At 34.5% G+C, this 19,390-nt stretch overlaps 3 protein-coding genes across 3 annotated transcripts; 1 reads left to right on the forward strand and 2 right to left on the reverse strand.

Moving 5' to 3' along the window:
- Positions 1 to 973: 973 nt before the first annotated feature.
- LOC140821569 (uncharacterized) lies at positions 974 to 1,845 on the reverse strand. The gene has a single exon (XM_073182075.1). The coding sequence runs from the start codon at positions 1,705 to 1,707 to the stop codon at positions 1,153 to 1,155; it is 555 nt and encodes a 184-aa protein (XP_073038176.1). The 5' UTR covers positions 1,708 to 1,845; the 3' UTR covers positions 974 to 1,152.
- A 1,215-nt stretch (positions 1,846 to 3,060) lies between these two features.
- LOC140821575 (peroxidase 44-like) lies at positions 3,061 to 19,267 on the forward strand. The gene is made up of 5 exons (XM_073182084.1): positions 3,061 to 3,685; positions 3,923 to 4,102; positions 4,383 to 4,542; positions 4,693 to 4,755; positions 19,055 to 19,267. The coding sequence occupies exons 1-5, from the start codon at positions 3,455 to 3,457 to the stop codon at positions 19,057 to 19,059; spliced, it is 639 nt and encodes a 212-aa protein (XP_073038185.1). The 5' UTR covers positions 3,061 to 3,454; the 3' UTR covers positions 19,060 to 19,267.
- LOC140821563 (uncharacterized) lies at positions 14,431 to 16,424 on the reverse strand. The gene is made up of 5 exons (XM_073182070.1): positions 15,683 to 16,424; positions 15,465 to 15,595; positions 15,310 to 15,385; positions 14,926 to 15,243; positions 14,431 to 14,789 (listed from the first exon to the last, which is right to left on the reverse strand). Exons 1-5 carry the CDS (start codon positions 16,422 to 16,424, stop codon positions 14,431 to 14,433), a joined length of 1,626 nt encoding a protein of 541 aa, XP_073038171.1.
- Positions 19,268 to 19,390: the final 123 nt, after the last annotated feature.

Here is a 19,390-nt window from a genome sequence, read left to right on the forward strand (position 1 = left end):
TGACATGAACAGTTGTACATATTTATGTTTACCCTCCCCAATTTACCCTTTATCCCACCAATCTAAATTAAGAACCTCATCTCATCTCTCTTCAATGTCTCGCTCTCGTTTCTATGAAGGCGTAGTTACTGTTCAAATGCGACGTACTTTTCTGTTGTGTGCAACCATCTTTTAATCTTTCGTTTCTCTGGAGGTAAATCTTGTGGTTGTTCAAATGGGTTTTGTTTTGTCTAGTAATTAATTCTCCGGTGTCATAGTCTTGAAAATATTGATTTATGCTGAGTTTTGGTGCCATTTATTTGTATTCCGAGCCTGGGGAAGCTTGTGCTATGCATTGGAAATGAGGTTTGCTTAGTTTTCAAGTTCCCCCAATTTTTTTCAAACCAATTTTTCTGCATTTTTTTTATCGCAGTGGAAAATTAAATATCATTATTTTCTTTAGCATACTCTACGTAATTGTTAATGCGTAAGTCTTCGGTTTCTTTGTTAATTTTTTGTTACACTTCTATTGCAAGAAATTCACCTTCTCAGTACTCGTGAATCCATAGATTGTGCGAAACCAACTTGAGGAAAGCAAATTATGGGAAGATATTGTTCCACCAAAAGAGGACGTAAGGGTTAGAGATTTCCTTCATGAAGAAAATAAGTGACCCGTCTTTTTACTACAGTTTTTACCTTGCCCGAGTATTTTTTTAAGAAATATACTTAAACCTACTACTTACACATGTCTGAAAAATTGAACCAAACAAGGACAATTAGCTCAATTAATATATTTTGTCTGGGGCATTTTTGTCTTTACACTAAAAAGTACAACATTAATACATCATTTTAAAATCAAATCAAATACCATGTTATTTATCTCACAATACTATTAATACATATATCTCATTTTATAATCATTTCAATTAATAATCATTTATTTATCTCATCACACGTATCAAACGTAGCCTAAAATGATAAGTTGTCACGGGTACGTAGATTAAATTCTGGGTGGATCACATTCAAATTTGAAATCCCGTACATTATTCATTTGAGGTGAGATTTTATCAAAAAATTATCTTTAGGAGTAAAACCAAAAGTCGTATCACAACATATATACATTTTTTTACGTAAAATGATTCAATAATTTTTAACAAGAACAAATACCACAAATCATGACTTCACAAAGACCTCTAATCGCGATTTATTTTCCTGATCAATCACATCAAGAAACACAGGATCGACGATCACGTGACTGTCCACGTGCACCTTGAACTTGTGGTTCCACCACATCACCTTCGCGGCTCCTTTGATGTCCACAGTCGAGTCCAGAACCATCTCCCGCTGGCCCACATCGAGCAGGAATTTTTTGCCGTGTTGAGCCAGCTGGAGGCCGCTCAGCCGAGCCGGGAGGCGGAGCAGCTGGCAGGAACGAGGCGGCTGCGAGCCAGCCTGGACGGGAGCCGAGCCTAGGAGGGAGCCGTCGTAGAATATGGACATGGTGGTGTCGGGGTACTTGATCGAGACCACATTGGGGTTGGTGACGTGAACGGTGAGGATCGTCTCGGCGTCGATGACGGGGAAATTTAGCTTGAAGGAGGTGAGATCAATGGAAACGAGGTGGAAAGTTGGGTCGCGAGGCTTTGCTGTCATCACCAGCGCCGTGGCAGCGGCGGCGGCCGCCCCCACCAGGGCGGAGCCCCAGCAGAATTTCCGATCTCTGCCCATGGAATGGGTAAGGAGTTGAGAGAGGGTTGGGTTCTGTATAAAACCGGGATGAGTTCTTTGTTAAATGACGGATAAGACCCTAGTGGGCTGTTTTGGCGTGGATTTAGTCAGGGGTATTTTTGGTTTCGCCGAAATGTTAGGAGAGTTGCCCGAAATAAGTACATTTATATATTTTATTATTGCTCACTCGTACGTTCGTCGTGGGAACTCTTTGAATTTCGTTTGGTCGGAGCTAAGTTTGGTTGGTCCACATACCTAACCTCTCATTCAAAACGTTTTTCTTTTCGGTTAGTTTTATTTATTATTTGCTTAAATTTAAAGTATAATCGAATTGTTCAATCTTAAATTTGAAATTCAAACATATATTATCCATTACGCCTCATGGCCGGTCCATAAATAAAATAATAAATATATGTTAAAAACTTGTATGAGACGGTCTCATTGGTCATATTTTATAACACAGATATCTTATTTGAGTCATCCATGAAAAAAATATTACTTTTCATGCTAAGAGTATTACTTTTCATTTTGAATATTAATAGGATTGACATATCTCGCTATTAAAAATTGGTGATGCACTGCGATATACTGTACTTTATTTATTATATACAAAACGTTCCGAGTCAACCGATGTTAATTACTATTTCCGACCTCACTTAATATTATTCTTGATATTGGACCGACACACATCAACAATATTCTTTATAAATAAAAATACAAAGTCAACTTTCCAAAAAGTGTAAAGTTGTTAAACTTAGTTATGTGGAGCAAGCTAAAGTCCTAATTAGTCAATTGGAAGTTTGATTAATTATGAATGAATCCCAATAATTATGGTTCAAAACTAAAAAAAATACACAATTACATTAATTTTTTTTGTAAACATTACAAAAAAAAAATGCATTACATTTATCAATTTACTGTTTAGGTACACCACCACACCGACCAATGATGATTTATTAATTAATAATTATAATTACCTAAAAAATATGCATATCTAATTTTTTGTTAAAATATAATTATAAATGTTAATTTCACTTGATATTATTTTTTGTTACATTGAATCCATTATATTTAGAGTTATGTTGCATATTTGTACGTACAACGAGAGTAATTCACACGGTTACGTATTACTTTCGAGATCACATTACACATATAGAAGTTCCTATGACAAAAACTTATGTGAGACGGTCTCACATGTCGTATTTTATGAGATTGATCTCTTATTTGGGTCATCCATGAAAAAAATATTACTTTTTATGCTAAGAATATTACTTTTTATCGTGAATATAAGTAGAGTTGACCCGTCTCACAGATAAAGATTCGTGAGACCGTCTCACTAGAGACATCTATTTCTCAATTATTGTAATCGATTTAGAAGAACATTCGGTATTATGTGCGTAATTAGGTGACATATAAATTGATATTGGTTGTCAAGGAATAATATCGAAGATTTAATTAGTAATGTAAGGTAAAATACTAAAATGTATTAAGGTATATATAATAAGTACTGGTTATATTCTTGGTTTTCCTTTGATGTTTTTCAATTACGTGGACGCACGTTGTTATGAAAAATCACCCTCCCTGCTTCGTGCAAGCCACAAGCACATTCATGATACACGTACTACCTGCAAACTGTGACATACCATTAGTATAAATAGCCAAAAAAATGGAACTTCAAATTCACCAGTCTTATTCAAACCTAGCTAGCTCAAAGACAAATATATATACCTATATTTTCACATAAAAAATGTCGAGGGGTGTCGGAAAATTCACATTAGCCGCTGCCTTTGTGATTGTTTTTGCGGTCTTGAGTGGGCGGAGCAATGGTGACGGTCTTCAGGTAGGGTTCTACCGTGGGAAATGCCGGTTCATTGATGTGGAGACCGCCGTAGGAGCTGTCATTGCTGCTTGGCACCGCAGAGATCCCACCATTACTGCTGCCCTCCTCCGCATGCAGTTTCATGACTGCTTCGTCAATGTAAGATAAAGATAGTAATACTAATAATATATAAGCTAGCAGACTGCATTCCATTGAAACATAAATGCAACTTAATAACATACGAAAATGAAAAATTGTAATTAATTAAATAAATAATTAAACAATGATCTCGAGCTACGTGCTTAAGTCAGTTGCATGCATGTCTAGCTCTGTCTTTCCTTAACATCAAATATCATGCATTCGATATTGAAAATATTTAACATGTTTAAATGGAAGGGATGTGATGCATCACTTCTGCTGGATGGAAGCAACAGTGAGAAAACAGCGATCCAAAATCTAAGCGTCCGAGGGTACGAAATTATTAACTCGGCCAAACGCGTGCTGGAGGCAATCTGCCCTAAAGTCGTTTCATGCGCTGATATCATTGTTATGGCTACAAGAGATGCTGTTTCCATGGTAAGCGCGAACAAATCTTTCTTTCTGGCTAAGCTTTTGAGTTTCCGCTGCCCCCGAAACACCCGAGATCGATCCATATCTTCTCAATGCCGCCTCCTAGCTCATTGCTCCATAACCATGATTAACTTGATAGAATGATATATATCTTTGTTACATTGTTTAAATCAATTCTCTATAATGTTATTTTTCTTTAAATAAGTGTATCCAGATCAAATTATATTGGATTGCTATTAATATTATTATCATGCATTATATTGTGTCCGTGTGCATGCACATGCAGAGCGGAGGAGGGCGATACACGGTGCAGACGGGGAGGAGAGATGGGACAGTATCTCTTGCTAGCAATGTGAATCTCCCGGCCCCTTCAGTATCGGTCTCTGATTCAATCAAAGCCTTTGCAGCCAAAGGACTTAGTGCCACTGACATGGTTTTTCTTCTTGGTATGTCCAATTGTCCATTATGATCAAGAAATTAAATTTCTTGCTCTAATCTGTATGCATCCAGATATATTAACTTCTTATACAAAATATGCGATCATCTTTTAATTTAATGGAAAGTTAGACTATATTTTAACTATAAATCAAATGCAGGTGGTCACACCGTTGGAGTGGCTCACTGCTCGCTCTTCTTGGACCGTATCTACAATTTCAATAACACCGGAAACCCCGATCCAACCATGGACACAGCGCTACTCGCTACGTTGAGAGCGCGATGCCCACGAAACGCTACCGTTGATAACACGGTAAACCTTGATCAGAACCCATCGAGTTCAGTACTCACTGTTGACAACTCCTACTTCAAACAAATACTCTTGAGGAGGGGGGTTCTCCAAATCGATCAAGACTTGGCTTTGGACCCACTGTCGAGTTCCACTGTCAACACCATTGCTAAAGGGAGTGGTTTCTCCGCCAGTTTTGGCCAAGCCATGATCAAGTTAGGCGCGGTTCAAGTGCTCACTGGTAAACAAGGAGAGATTAGGCGCGTATGCAACGCCACACTGAGTTCCTGATAAAAAGAAGATCGAGATCATGACAAAACTAGATATTGTGTTATATTTTGGGATTAAGAGTTTGCTTTGAATTTACTTTATTTTGTTTTTCTTGTTTGTTGGTTTCACGGTCTTCGAGCATTGTTACTACTCAAGAAATTATATAATCATAATTTATATAAGTTTTTTCTATTAAGTATTTAATTTTATGTTAAATTTAATAATAATCGATAAAATGAGTGAGGGTGTCATGATGTAATTTGAGATGACTAATATTGAAAATAAGTTATGACAATTTTGAGAAAAAATGTTGGTGTGAGAATAATTCGAGAAACAAAAGATGATGTCATCAAAGTGACATATTAAATATATATATATATATATATAATATATATATATATAATATATATATATATATATATATATATATATATATATATATATATATATATTGAGTTGAAATATGAGTGTTAATTATGTTGGACTTTGTACTTTGACCTGTAGAACTTTTTCCAATTTGAATGGAAAATTGATAAGCATCTTATGACATTGATAAGTGGATGCTTAATGTACGTGGAATGAATAATCTCCCATATTGAAAAATAATCTTAGCATTTGTGAGCAAATATTGAATTACATTATATAAACTTGTAAAAATGATTGGTTAAGAGACTTTTTCGTGCATGCATGATATAGGGGTGCAACTTTTTCTATTTTCTTGAATTTTTATTTTTGAAAATTCACTCAAGATATTTCTAAATGTGACCTTCCCCGCACGCGACTGTTGGTGCTTCAACTGAGCAACCTTTGACCTTTCGGATGGTTAGTATGTGACTGTTCGTATGGAACCCAATGCCTGTATATAGAGGCAGGCAGCCTCGAGTCCTCGAGTCCTTCAAGCATATATCACACTTGTATCACTTTCAAATCTCTGCCTATTGCTGCTCTACTCCAACTCGTGATAAAGTTCAGGTACTTGTTCAGCTCGTCATTGTAGTACTTTCGTGCTAGGTTACTGCTGATTGTTTTGTTGTATCATGTGAAACAATCGTCTAAATTGATCCTCGAAGCACATATCAGAGAGGACAAATCTGTTTTAAGGACACTATACTTCGTATTGACCTTAGTTTGCTTTTCTTTACTGTTTTAGTTTTGTCTGTTGTATTTTCTAACGATATTGTTCATTGGTTTCTGTACAAATTTCTGTATTTTTAAAAATTTATAGTACTTTATTACTCTTTCGAGAACAAATCACGTGCATATGGAGTCGTATGAGCTCCGCAACAAATATATATAGAGTAGGTCTTAAAAAATAATATTTTTTATGAATATCATAGAATAATTGTCTCGTTAAATTAACTGAAGTTGTGCTGGTTTTATTAATGAAATTAACTTTGTCTCATTTCAATCTCGAACAATTAAGGCGTACATTTTCAATATTTTTTGGAGGTCTTCTCACAAGTCACAGCGTATGCATACTAATTGTATGGCTAAAGATCATCATTTCCAAAAATATTTTTGATAAACAAACATGCTCAATTTTCGATCTAGGTATCGATTTCATTATTTTTCATATCGAAGAATAAAATATCTAATCTGATTTCAAAAAAATGTTCCTGTGTATCGTTTAAGACTCAATTCTAACATAATTTTTGTCCATTAACAAAAAAAATTTCTCTCACTTGACTAAAAAATATTTCGATTAGGTAATAATATTTGTTAGCATTTAAAGTAGTAATAATAGTAGTAATTTTTATTATTTTTAGGATAGTAGGATTAGACATTAATATTAGTAAATATATTTTGCTTTGAAGGGCTAAAAGGAAAAGGACGTGGACATTGTGTGGACCATAAATCCCAAAAGTATGTGTCAAAATAGCGTACCGACCTTTTCTAATATCAGTTTCCATGTGCATCGATATCTTGTACATTCCTCCCTTTGTTTGACTTTCCAACTAAATTGTACATCGTAAACCAACAGCATGTTGCCAACACACACGATATTTACCCAACTGGACTATATATTTTTATTTTAATTTAATAATTATATTATTGATTTATTTGGCACCTCTTACCCACGCCTCCGTTTTGCGCTCCCATACGCACCAATCGACACGCTTCTGTGATGGAACAACTCGGCGGCGGCGGCGGCGGGGCGGGAGGTCGCGATATCATTGGCAACCGTATCCTCAACCACCACCGTATCCCTCCATCCCCGTCCGACAGGCTTTTGGGAGTGTTTCAGTCCCAGTCCTCATCAGCCGCGCCTCCTCTCGAACTGTCGGAACACGATATTTTCAGCTCTCCTTCTGGGAGCTCCTCCCCATCGAACGTGGACCCTAGCCATATCCCCAGTCAAGGTCAGAACGCCTCAAACCGCAACAAAAGTCACGGTATCTTAGCAGCTCTGAATGACAACGTGAGTACGAAAAGCGGATCCGGAACTGGATCCGGCGCCCGACCCGTGTTCAACCACAAGGCGTCCACTTCTGCGTCGCTGTCCTCCTCTTCTTCCACTTCTCCCGCCGCGTCATTTTCGTCCAGGATAATGATTCCGAGAAGGCCTCCTCCTCTCCCTCAGGTGGATAGGGTGCGTCTTCTTCACCAATCGGCACCTGTTAAAGTACCTGTGATCCCTGAAGCAATGCGGAGGAGGGCGATGGAGTTAGATGAAGTCTTGTCGGAAGAGGATGAGGAGGAGGAAAATGGGGTGATATTGCCTCCGCATGAGGTGGTGGCGGCGCGGAATTCTCCGATGTTGTCCTTTTCTGTGCTTGAGGGGGCTGGTAGGACATTGAAAGGGAGGGATCTCAGGCAGGTGCGCAATGCCATTTGGAGAAAGACTGGTTTCATCGATTAATTGATTCATCTGTTTTATTCTTTATTTAGCTACATTGTATTGTGTCTGATGTTATTTAGCTGATAATGAATAGTGTGATGTTCTTTAACTGAGAATGAATAATGTGATGTTCTTTGTATAGAAAAGTTGTATATAAACTTCATTAGACTGAAACTTACTCTGTCGTTTATTTGCATGGCCATTTGAGTTTTTTTTCCTTTCTAATCTTGGCTTATTCTCAAGTTTCCGCTGCTTTGATATTTATTTGCATTTGCATGCTATGGGGCTCAAAATTATTGGTTGGACTCTTGATTTCTTCACTATTTTTCAATTGTTTAATTATTATTATTTGGTTATCAGCTAAAATATTTTAGTCTTGAATATATAAAGTGAACTGATGTAAGATGGAAGTTTTTCTCTGAATGGAAGTCATAAATTTTAGTGAGTCCAGAGTTGTTTCTATTAGTCAAGGTTTGGTTGCATCAAAAAAAATCGATAGCTGGCAGAAGAAGAATTGTCCATGAGACTAGTTCCCAACGTATGGATTATGCATTGAATCTGTTTCATGCTAGTTTTATGGAATTCCAAATGCAGTGCTATCTGTTAGAAGCGAAATCGAAAGATTATATATTGTGTATTTCTGTTGGTTGCAATCGGAAGAAATAGCAGTTATCTCCAATTCTTATCTTTTCCATCTACTGATACAATCACCAGGTGCATCCCTAACAATTAAAGCTAGTTTCTAGAGAAGTTTTTTGTGCTGATTATCCAGGAACTAACTGTTATGAAGTCGGTTCTTAGCTTTGGTATTTATATGTTAAATCATCTTCATGTGGTACTACATTCTTGTTCTGGATTGCAAAGGAGGATCTGTGAATTAACTTTTGCTGCTGATATGGCTGTTTTACAATACCCTCTGATGCCAAACATTTTTAAGATATCCCTTAGATTTATTTTCAATTTGCACTTTTGGCAGAATGTATTATGTTAAGTTCACATTGCATCGACAATTTTTAAATTTAGCTGTGTGGGACCTTAGAAGTGCTTAGCTCCTTAGGAACTGTATCATGATTATGCGTGATATAGGAATCTCCCCTGAATGTTTCTCAGGCTGTGTGGGACCTTTGAAGTACTTAGGTCCTTAGGAACTGTATCATGGTTATGCGTGATCTAGGAATCTCCACTGAATGTTTCTCATGTATAGAATCATTGGACACATGAAAATCTTACTTGCATTAAAATTGTCTTCTTAAATTTAGGACAATGTTAAATGGGTATTTTTGAAAACATTGGCAGTTATATATATGATTGTCTGTAGTTTAGCTTTGAATAGTTTCGTATAAGAAGTGTATGAGCCCACCTTGAAAGGCTGACAGACATGTAAAACAGCTGACGTGAATTCACCCTCTAGTTCCCCCGCCAACGTGCCTTAAGCGGGTCGAATTCTTTGTGTCGGTGAGAGAGAGAGAGATTTTCATGGTAAGTTAGCGTTCTGAAATTTGAAGAGGTCACATATAAACCATTAGTTACGATTGATTGCTTTGAAATCAAGATTGACCAGATATCATACTCGTACAAATTTTGGAGTGAAAAATATTTTCTTAATTTATATGTGACCTCTTCAAATTTCAGAACGCTAACTTACCATGAAAATCTCTCTCTCTCTCACCGACACAAAGAATTCGACCCGCTTAAGGCACGTTGGCGGGGGAACTAGAGGCATGCTCTGCCATTCAATTGGTAAACAGTAAAATACAAGCATGTTCAACGAATAATGGACTTGGAACAACACTTGTGATTTGAAAGATGATTAAACATTTCTTTTCAGCCTTGTTTTTAAATGACCTTTTGTTGTGGGAATGATTATAGATCAACTGAACTCTCGAGTTGAGAAATTAAAATTGTTGAATATTCTTTGTTTGGTACTTAGCAATACTACGTGTTTCTACAATAGCCTGAGATGGAACTAACATAGCTCACTGGAATTGCATTTGGCATAGCTTCTTTCTATTGGACTATTTACCTGTTATAAGGTTCGCTGAGATTGGATGCCGTGCCTAACAACGTGAATCCACGCAATTAAAATTGGACTACTGGTGTAAAACTCATTACATAATTGGAGTCAAATTATTTCAATCTCTGTCTTTCTACATGAATATGTGTTGTTGTTAACTTAAATACAATATCTGTTTTTTCCATGCCTTTTGTTGAATTACTTTTTATGCAAAAATGTTTCTTGAAAAGTTGCCTTTTTGCGTTGGAACTCATAGGATTTAGAAAGTGATATATTTGCTGAACTCGAGAGTTGGGAAATATTTATCAAGCAACCGCTCTGGAATTAGGCACAACCACAAAGACTGACCTTAAATTTGTTTCCTAATTTTGAGGCAGCATTTATCAAGTTTTGTACACTGTACGACGAAACAACATTCTGGGATAATTCTAGGGAAACCTTGAACGTTTCAAGAGCCTCGTAGTATTTAACTACGATAAAGTTACAAACTATGATAAGATTTCTTTGTAGATAAACTTTATTTTATCCGTAAATCCAATTTACTGATTACTGATACATATGTAAATGACAAAATTAAACTTGAGGTCTAAGATCATAACCGGTATTAGACTAAGTAATGTGACACTAATATTGGTGTGTGACATTTGTCATGGAGGAATTTACAATTTCATTGTTATAACAAATCCCTATGGACTCTCTTGTACTATCATGTTATGATCGTTATCCAGCTTCTATCAACAACAATTGCTGTCATAGCATGCACATATGTAATTAAAACATGCTTGGTGTCTAATGTCTGTCTGGTGCGAAGGATAATATTCAACATCATTGCATCATTCCACGCTTGATCTAATTTTTATAATAATTGGAGTTAAAAAATAGTTATGTTATCTTTATATTTCAATTTGTCATCGTATTTCATCGTCCCATCTCATGAACCAAGCTGTGTTTACTAAATATAGTAAAAAAGTTGTTGCTGATGGAGTTGTGGCAGTAGATGTTAATTACCATCAACAAGCTACTCATGCATTTGGGCCCTTCATTTACTCTTGTCCTGTTTTCTTCTTGTTGTATTTATTTATATGAAGCTTTTGCAGTATGTTGTTTCACGCAGTACACGGTATACAGCTTCGGTATTAGCTTCAATTGAGATGAATCGAGCTATAATAGCATTCTTATTCACTTTAGTTCTTGCAAGGGCTGAGCATTTCAATCCCCAAATTCTCGGGGAACAGTCTCTTGCCTTGATTGTAGTCATGACTTTGATCTCTCTCTGGTTTGTCCGAACCTTTATTCATTTTCTTGAAATTCTAGAAGATTATATCTTGCCTACTTCATGATTCGTGGCTGCTAATATGAAGCAACATTATTCTATGGGAAACAAAAAATAAACCAAAAATGATTCTTCATTTGTAGCCACAATGGATCAGAAACATGAACGATGAAACCGTGGCCAGATAATTTGGTCAGTTACAAAGTGGATGCATTAGTGGAAAAAACGCTGAAACCATTAGCATGCACGACGAACAATGGTTGGATCTAAAGCAAATGAACCAAACCGTTTTACCTCCAAGCCTCTAAATTTCTACAATTCACGCCCTTTGAAGGGGAAACGTGGAGTTGGTGCATAAAAAAAGTGGATTTGTCTTTGCCAAGAGAATGGGGGCTAGCACCAAGTAGTTATTATCAAATATTTCATTTCGTCTTGTATTTAAACTATAGTAATCTCCACTTTTTTATAATTTAAAATATGTCGATGAAACAATATAATGGCTTGAAATTTAATTTTTCAAAACATTTTATAGATATTTTTATTTTCAAGATCCATCGAATGATAAATATATGTAGACAAAAACTTGTGAGACGGTCTCATGAGTCGTATTTCGTTAGACAGAACTTTTATTTGGGTCATCCATGAAAAATATTACTTTTTATGATAAGAGTATTATTTTTTATTGTGAATATGGATATATTCGACTCGTCTCACAGATAAAGATTCGTGAGACCGTCTTATAAGAGATTGAGACCGTCTTACAAGAGACCTACTCATATTTGTATAGCACACATTTAATTTTGAATTAGGGTAAGACGGCCTTTTACCCATACCCGAATGCCCAGTCTTAGATAAAGATTATCCAATAAGAATCAGGTATCCACATACAATGGAGAGCCCATAAAAATAACTAATTTTGATGTTTTTAAGCATGGAAAAAATTATTTTATTTTCTAAATAAATAAATTATGACAAAAAGTTTATGATATCAACAATTCAAATGTATTCATTTATATAAAAATATATTTTAAATAATATACGGAACTGTACATCCGCTGAACGTTAGTGCACGTAAAATAGATGGTTCGTGATTTCGCATAATGCTAAACAGAAACAAAACCCTCAAATTTCGAGTGAAAACTAGACCAAAGCCTAGTGAAATATCCTCACAATTTTGTCTGAACATGTTATTATGAGTATGTCTCATTTGAGACGGTACATGTTAATTATATTTATAATAAAAAATAATATTTTTTTACTGGTGACGCTAATTAGTGTGTTCCAGTGTTGTATATTTTGCCAACAATTAATTATGTTAAAGTTTGGAATGTCGAGGCAATAAAGTGACAATTTTAACTTTAAACTAAAAAAAAAACCTAAAATATTTGTATTTTCGAAACTTTAGAGTACAAATTGTTTACATTTTACGTTATAAAGGGTTTTTAAAATAGATTCTTGCTTTATTATAAAATTTGTGAAAGACTAGTGGTGGTGACTGGTGTGTAGGTAAATCATGATACATATTATAGGTTCTGTAAATTTTTAACATAATTTTATAAATAATTAAGGTTATTTAGAGGAATGGATATATTTGAAATTAATAGATTTTGATTAAGTTTTATTAATTATGAAATAATAAATAATATTTTAAATTTATATCTGACTTATTTACACATTAGTTACACAAAGTAAAATGAATTTAAAATACCTCAATTATTGAGAGAATTTGAAATTCGTCTTAATTAAAATAAAATATTGTATAAACATGTACAAGTAAATTTAAAATTTATGGTCTTAATTGTCTAAAATTACAAAAATACAATTGAAATTTATGGATTAATCAAAGGTACCAATATTCTAGTTTAACCACGAACTCAAAGAATAATCGCGTTAACCACCAACTACAAAATACATTTAATATAATTTCGTTTAATATAATTTCTTACAAAATACATGCAAATATTACAAAATACATGCAAATATTTTCAAAAAAAAATTATATGTTTTTTATAAAAAAAATAATAATATTACCAACTACGGACTGACGTAATTATGAGAAACAACTCTTATGGAAATATAACGAGATGATTTAATATGAGATAATAGTTAAATTGATATGTATATATATTTTGTAAGAAATTATATTAAACGGATACCAAATCTTTTCATGCATGCAAGAGTCCATCATGGTTCGTCGGAACTGTTGCGGAACTCGTCGCGGCGACCACCGTTCCAGTTCCAATATTTCGTCACGGAACAATCGCGGCGCAGACTTACAAAAAAAATTAATTCAAAATGTTAGTAAAATTTGTGATCGAGCAAAACTTTCACAAAAAAGTTCAACTAAAATAATATAGTCAATTAAGGCTTGTTGCGTATTTTACCTACAAATTTTAGAATTGAAGTGAGCTATGATCAAATGCAAATGCTAATACTAAAATGACATAATATGCATAAAACACACACAATAATGATGAAAACATACACTAAACTAATGTAATAAAACACGTAAAAACGACCTATATCAATTTTGTAGAAATATATAAATTACGTTATATAAAATATATAAAATCATTAAAAATTAATACTTCAATACAAATTATTTTACAATACTAGCACATTAAAAAATATATCGTAAAAATTACACCTTACCAGAGCTAATACCATGAGGAGTGACGGGGAGGAGCTAAATCATCAATATTTTCTCCCTGAGTATCCAGTTGATCAAATTGATTTCTAACATGTGGATATTGATATAAATTATCACCAAGTTGTCCATAGGGATATTGATTTGACTGGGTGGATGAGTGGTCATTGGAATGAGATGAATGACTCTGTAAAGGTGTTTCGTCACGTCGACTGTAATACCCGAATCCACGATATCCACTAGAACTAGCAGCGGTAGTCGAAGATCCATACTCAGGACCACGACGTCCAAAACTGCTCCTTATAGATGATGAATGATTAGGAAATCTATTGCGAGCACCATCAAAATAACTCTCAGATTCATTGAATCTATCACCGATATAATGAGACGATCCATAATCAAATCCACGATGTCTAATTCCACTTGTATCGGATGCTGATGTATCAAAAGAATCATGTCTAGCACTATAATTATCATAATATCCATATCCAGATGATTGATTTCCAATCGGATCATACCCAACATGTTGAGAGTCCAAATTATAACTCATCGTTCCATAATTATCTCTCATTTGAATTTTTGGTTTCCCCCCAATCCGAGGCATCTTATATGTTCTTCGACACCCATATATGGTCGAGAAGATCCAGCTGAATGTTCTTTATCACTAGCACTAGAGAATTCTGACAAACTTGCCAAGAAGCGACGTTGTTCCTCAATCCCAGGGCGATAACCATCAGTATCTTGTGTTGCATAATAATTTTCATCACCTTCTGCCCATGTCATACCTTCGATATGATGGTCATCGTGACGACTTTGATCATGCGTTGTATCTTGTGATCTATGATGCTTTCCAAGTCCTTGTTGATCATTTCCATCATCTGAATCATCACTATCTTCTCCATCATCTCTAGATAGAATTCTTATTTCTTTTGATTTTGTTTACTTCTGAACATTTTTATTCTTTTTTGCACGACTCTGGCCGTTAGTAGTTGTGTTGTGTTCATTGGAATGTAATTCTTGAATTCCTTCATCTAGCCATGCCAAATCGTCATCTTGTAACACCGGCAGGTTCATTATCCCTTATCCACTCGCTTAAGATATCATCATCATGAAAAATGTGATTGAGGTCTATCGGACTGTAATAGTCATCTTCTTCTTTTCTACATGTCAAATTTCGTACCCTGAGCCGCATGTTGTAATGAACATAAACTAATTTGTGCAGCTTCTCTACAGCCAAACGAATACGAAGCTTTGTGTGTACAAGAGACCATGTGCTCCAATTTCTCTCGCATCTCGAAGATGAGCATGTTTGGCTTAGAATTTTGATTGCAATTTTTATAAGGTGTGGAGCATCGTCACCATAGTCATTCCACCATTCAGCTGATACAAAAAAAATAATTTTATAAACATTTTGTAAATTATAAATTCTTTTGAAAAATACTAAACCTGGGAGAGATTTTTTCACAGCCATTTTTGCGAGTGGTGATCCAAATTCACCTGTCTGATCAGTGAATAATTTAAGCTACAAGAAAGAATAAGAAAAAATCATTATGGTATATATTTCAAATATATAGTAGGAAAAATAAGAAAAAAAATTCTACCTCACTCATCGCCGAAGCTTGCGCACTTAAGTCTGGTTCAAGTCTCTTTATTACAACCTTTAATCCTCGTTTGACCTCATCAGTATAAACACAAGTTCCAGAATACTGAAGTAATGGATTTAGAAAATATGCTGAAATAACATTTACATAATCACAAATTAGAATGACAAATATATAAATGACTTTGATTATATGCTTTAAATAAGTTATATTGTTACCCGCAGCATGCAAATGTTGGTGTAATTGATTGTACCAACGATTATCGATGACATCCCAATATGATTGCCGATCTTTAGTATTTTCTTTTATTGCCAATTTTGCCCGATCCATTGCTTCATAGATAATTGACATTGTTGGCTTTTTGTCTTGATCAACAAGTTTCAAAACTTTTACAAGTGGTTCCATTGCAGCACAAACATCACGAGCTCTCTTCCAAAATCTTGCATCCATGATAATATTAACAGTTTTTTGGGCTATTTTTCTTCTTCTGCTGGTATTATTGATTTCTTCCCACTCCGCAGAAGTGTACAATCTCTTCAAATCTGAAGTATGCCGAACAAGACTTTCAATAGAAATAAATTCTGTAGCAAAGCGGGTTATTCCCGGTTTTAACAATTCACGATCATTGGTAAATGTTTTCATCAAATTCACAAGTTTATCACTGTTGTATATGAAACTTGTGATTTGTTTGGCTTTTTCAATACACTTTTTTACCTTTTCCATCTTACCAACATCTTCCAAAATGAGGTCAAGACAATGTGCTGCACAAGGAGACCAAAACAAATGTGGTCTTTCCATCATCAATTTTGCACCTGCAGCCTTATTTGCACCTTCACTATCAGTAACAACTTGCACAACATTTTCTTCTCCAATCTCGTCAATTACTTTATTCAATAGAGATAAAATGAAATCATCTGTCTTTGTTTTGTTGGAGCAATCAACTGAACTATGAAATACCATATTACGATCACAATAAATCATAAAATTGATGATCGGATGCTTGTTGCGCGTGCTCCAACCATCACACATAACTGTACATAGGGGTGAGTATTCGGTTAATTCGGTTACAAACCGAACCGAATTAACCGAAAACCGATTTAACCGAAAAATTTTTGACTAACCGAACCGAACCGAATTTTCACAAAAACCGAATTAACCGAACCGAATTAAAATCGGTTATTTCGGTCGGTAACCGAATTAACCGATTTTTTTTTAAAAAATAAAATTTTAAAAATTATATATATAATTAATAATTAATATTCTAAAAAAATTAAAATTTTAAAAATTATATATAAAATTAATAATTAATATTCTATTTTAATCATAAGAAAACACTTTATTCATAAAAAAATTAATTATAATATACAATATTAAATATAAAAATATTATAAATTATATTTAAAACATAATAAAATAAAATTAAAATTATTTATTTAATAATTCGGTTAATTCGGTTAAACCGATATTTTTTTACAAAAACCGAAACCGAACCGAATTAACTGAATTAACCTACACCGTACTTGGTAGATTTTAATGTATTTAGATAATTATTTATCTCATCCACCTTATCTTGTAAATAAACCCCACCAATTTGGCGTCCTGAGGGACCTTTTATTCCAGTTCCAGCCTCTGCAATGGTATTAATCATGGATTGATAATATGGTCCACTATCTGCTGCATTGAATGGAATAGCATTGTATATAAACCATTTTGAAACAGCTTTCCCAACTTCTTTGACTTTTTCAACAGCAAACCAATTTTTTATACTCTTACGTTTTGAGGGAAACATAAATGAGTCAATCCCTTTTGATGGCTGCGAGGCATATCTCTTTTTAAACCAGGATTTAGGCCAAAAGATGAACTAGCACCAGGAAATCCTACAATTATAAAATTTAAGATTAGACATGCGAAATAAATTAATAATGTATGTACACACGAATTAATAATATTGTTTATATATTGTTTACCTAGACCGTGTCGGTTACGCATTTCCTCCTCAAAAACGCTTGTTTACGGCTTTCCTTAATGACTTTTCGCAATTCTCGAGTTTCAGTATCTTCTGAAGCATCTTCACTGCTACTATCACTTTCCAATCCATGTATACTTTGTTGTATTGATTCTAATACTTTTTATTTTTTCTTTTTCAATAAATTTCGTTTTGCCTTCGAATCTTGGAGATGTTTTCGTAACATCAAAGATATTTCTTTGGGAGCTTTATAACATATTTCGACATTTCCAGTAACGTGTGCAATATGCTCTTTTAATCTCGTAATTCCTCTGGTTACAACTTTTTCACAAAATTTGCATTTTACTGTCTTTCAATTATCACCTACCATATCACCGAACTCCCAACCAATATCGGGTTTTGGAGTCATTCTACAAAATACTTAAATTTACAAATTCACAACTCACTTCATTTTTTCACTCTCTAAATTGACAATATCAACCAAAAATATTTATTCTATAATTTTACAGATAACTTATCAACATAAATTTAAATACTTTTTAATAAAACTAATGATTAACTAAGTGAATTATACATAATTAACTAAGTATACGACAAGGCCATAATACATTACTTAACAAAATTTCTTTTTTTTTTTTATCATAATCAACTACATTTATTAGTGGACCATATATAACATTAGTATTATTAACGTAAATACTTCAAAATAAATATCACCTTAGTTAAACTTTGTCGATAATTAGCTTCCAAATCCAAATAAAAGCTTCCAAATCCAGATTACAAATATTTGTGTACAAAGGAGAAACGCAGCAACAAGAGAGGTTTTTAAATAGAAAGATGATTTTTACGATTTCTTAATATGAAATAGGAAGATAGACTTGAAATTATTGATACAAATTATTGATTCTTTTGCAAGTTTTCTTACTCCTCTTTTCTTACTCTCGGCACTCTCGGTCCATTGTTTTAACTTTTACTAGTCTTGTCCCCACTGGCCAACTCATTAGTTTTCAAATTTCTTCTGTGCGTCCAAGTCTTCTTCATCCATAAGCTCATCCAAATTCATTTTGAATAGCCGAACCGTTCCATTCGTACCGGCCATTCCGTTCCGGCCGAGATATCGCCGATTTCACGACACAAAACGGCGTGACACTACACTCAACGTTTTGTACTGGAACTTTGACGCGCTAGGGGCCGTTCCCGTTCCAGAACGGCCGTTCCGGCTAAGACCCGGCCGCTCCGGTGAACCATGGAGTCCATAAATATACGTAAAAAATTTCTGAATCCGCTGCAACTGAAATTGCTAGTTTTAAATGCAGAACAGAGGTTTGTGTTGGGGATGCCGAGCAGTGGTTTTTCTTCCTGTAACGTGCATTCATCTGGCGGTAAGGTGATCGGTTTGAAGAAAAGCTTTGTGTTTTACGAGGGGAAAACTCCTAGCTCAAAGGATCGAAAACTAAATGGAAGATGCATCATGAGTGTAAATTCATCCAGCAAGATTCTCCCTCCTCCATTCCTCGATCTGGTAATTATCCAGATATTTAATCAACTCACAAATCAGTGCATGTTATGGTAATCATTTTTTTTTTACAATTTTACCTCAAATTTCATGTCTGGCTAATCACTCACTGATGAAATGAAGTGAATGTGTTCAGAGCTTAGGCGGTATCGGGGAGTTTCCGGGCATTTGATCGACAGCCGACTCAGGCCGATGGAATCCGGCGACTTGATTATGTCTAGTTGAATTCTTTGAGTCGAGACTTATCTTCCACTTTTATGTTCTTTTCAGACATTTGATAGAACTAAATTACATATTATTTTCTTTATATAAAGAATACAAATGAAATGAATTGCTATTTACTATTTAATACTAACTTTTTTTTAATATTTTTCGGAGTAAACGTTTATTGAAGTTTCTAATAAAAAAATTAATTTTTTTTTAAAATATATATGTTTATTTGTA

This window comes from Primulina eburnea, unplaced genomic scaffold (assembly GCF_022965805.1).
Source record: "Primulina eburnea isolate SZY01 unplaced genomic scaffold, ASM2296580v1 ctg633_ERROPOS900000, whole genome shotgun sequence".
In the NCBI taxonomy this organism is placed as follows: Eukaryota; Viridiplantae; Streptophyta; class Magnoliopsida; order Lamiales; family Gesneriaceae; genus Primulina; species Primulina eburnea.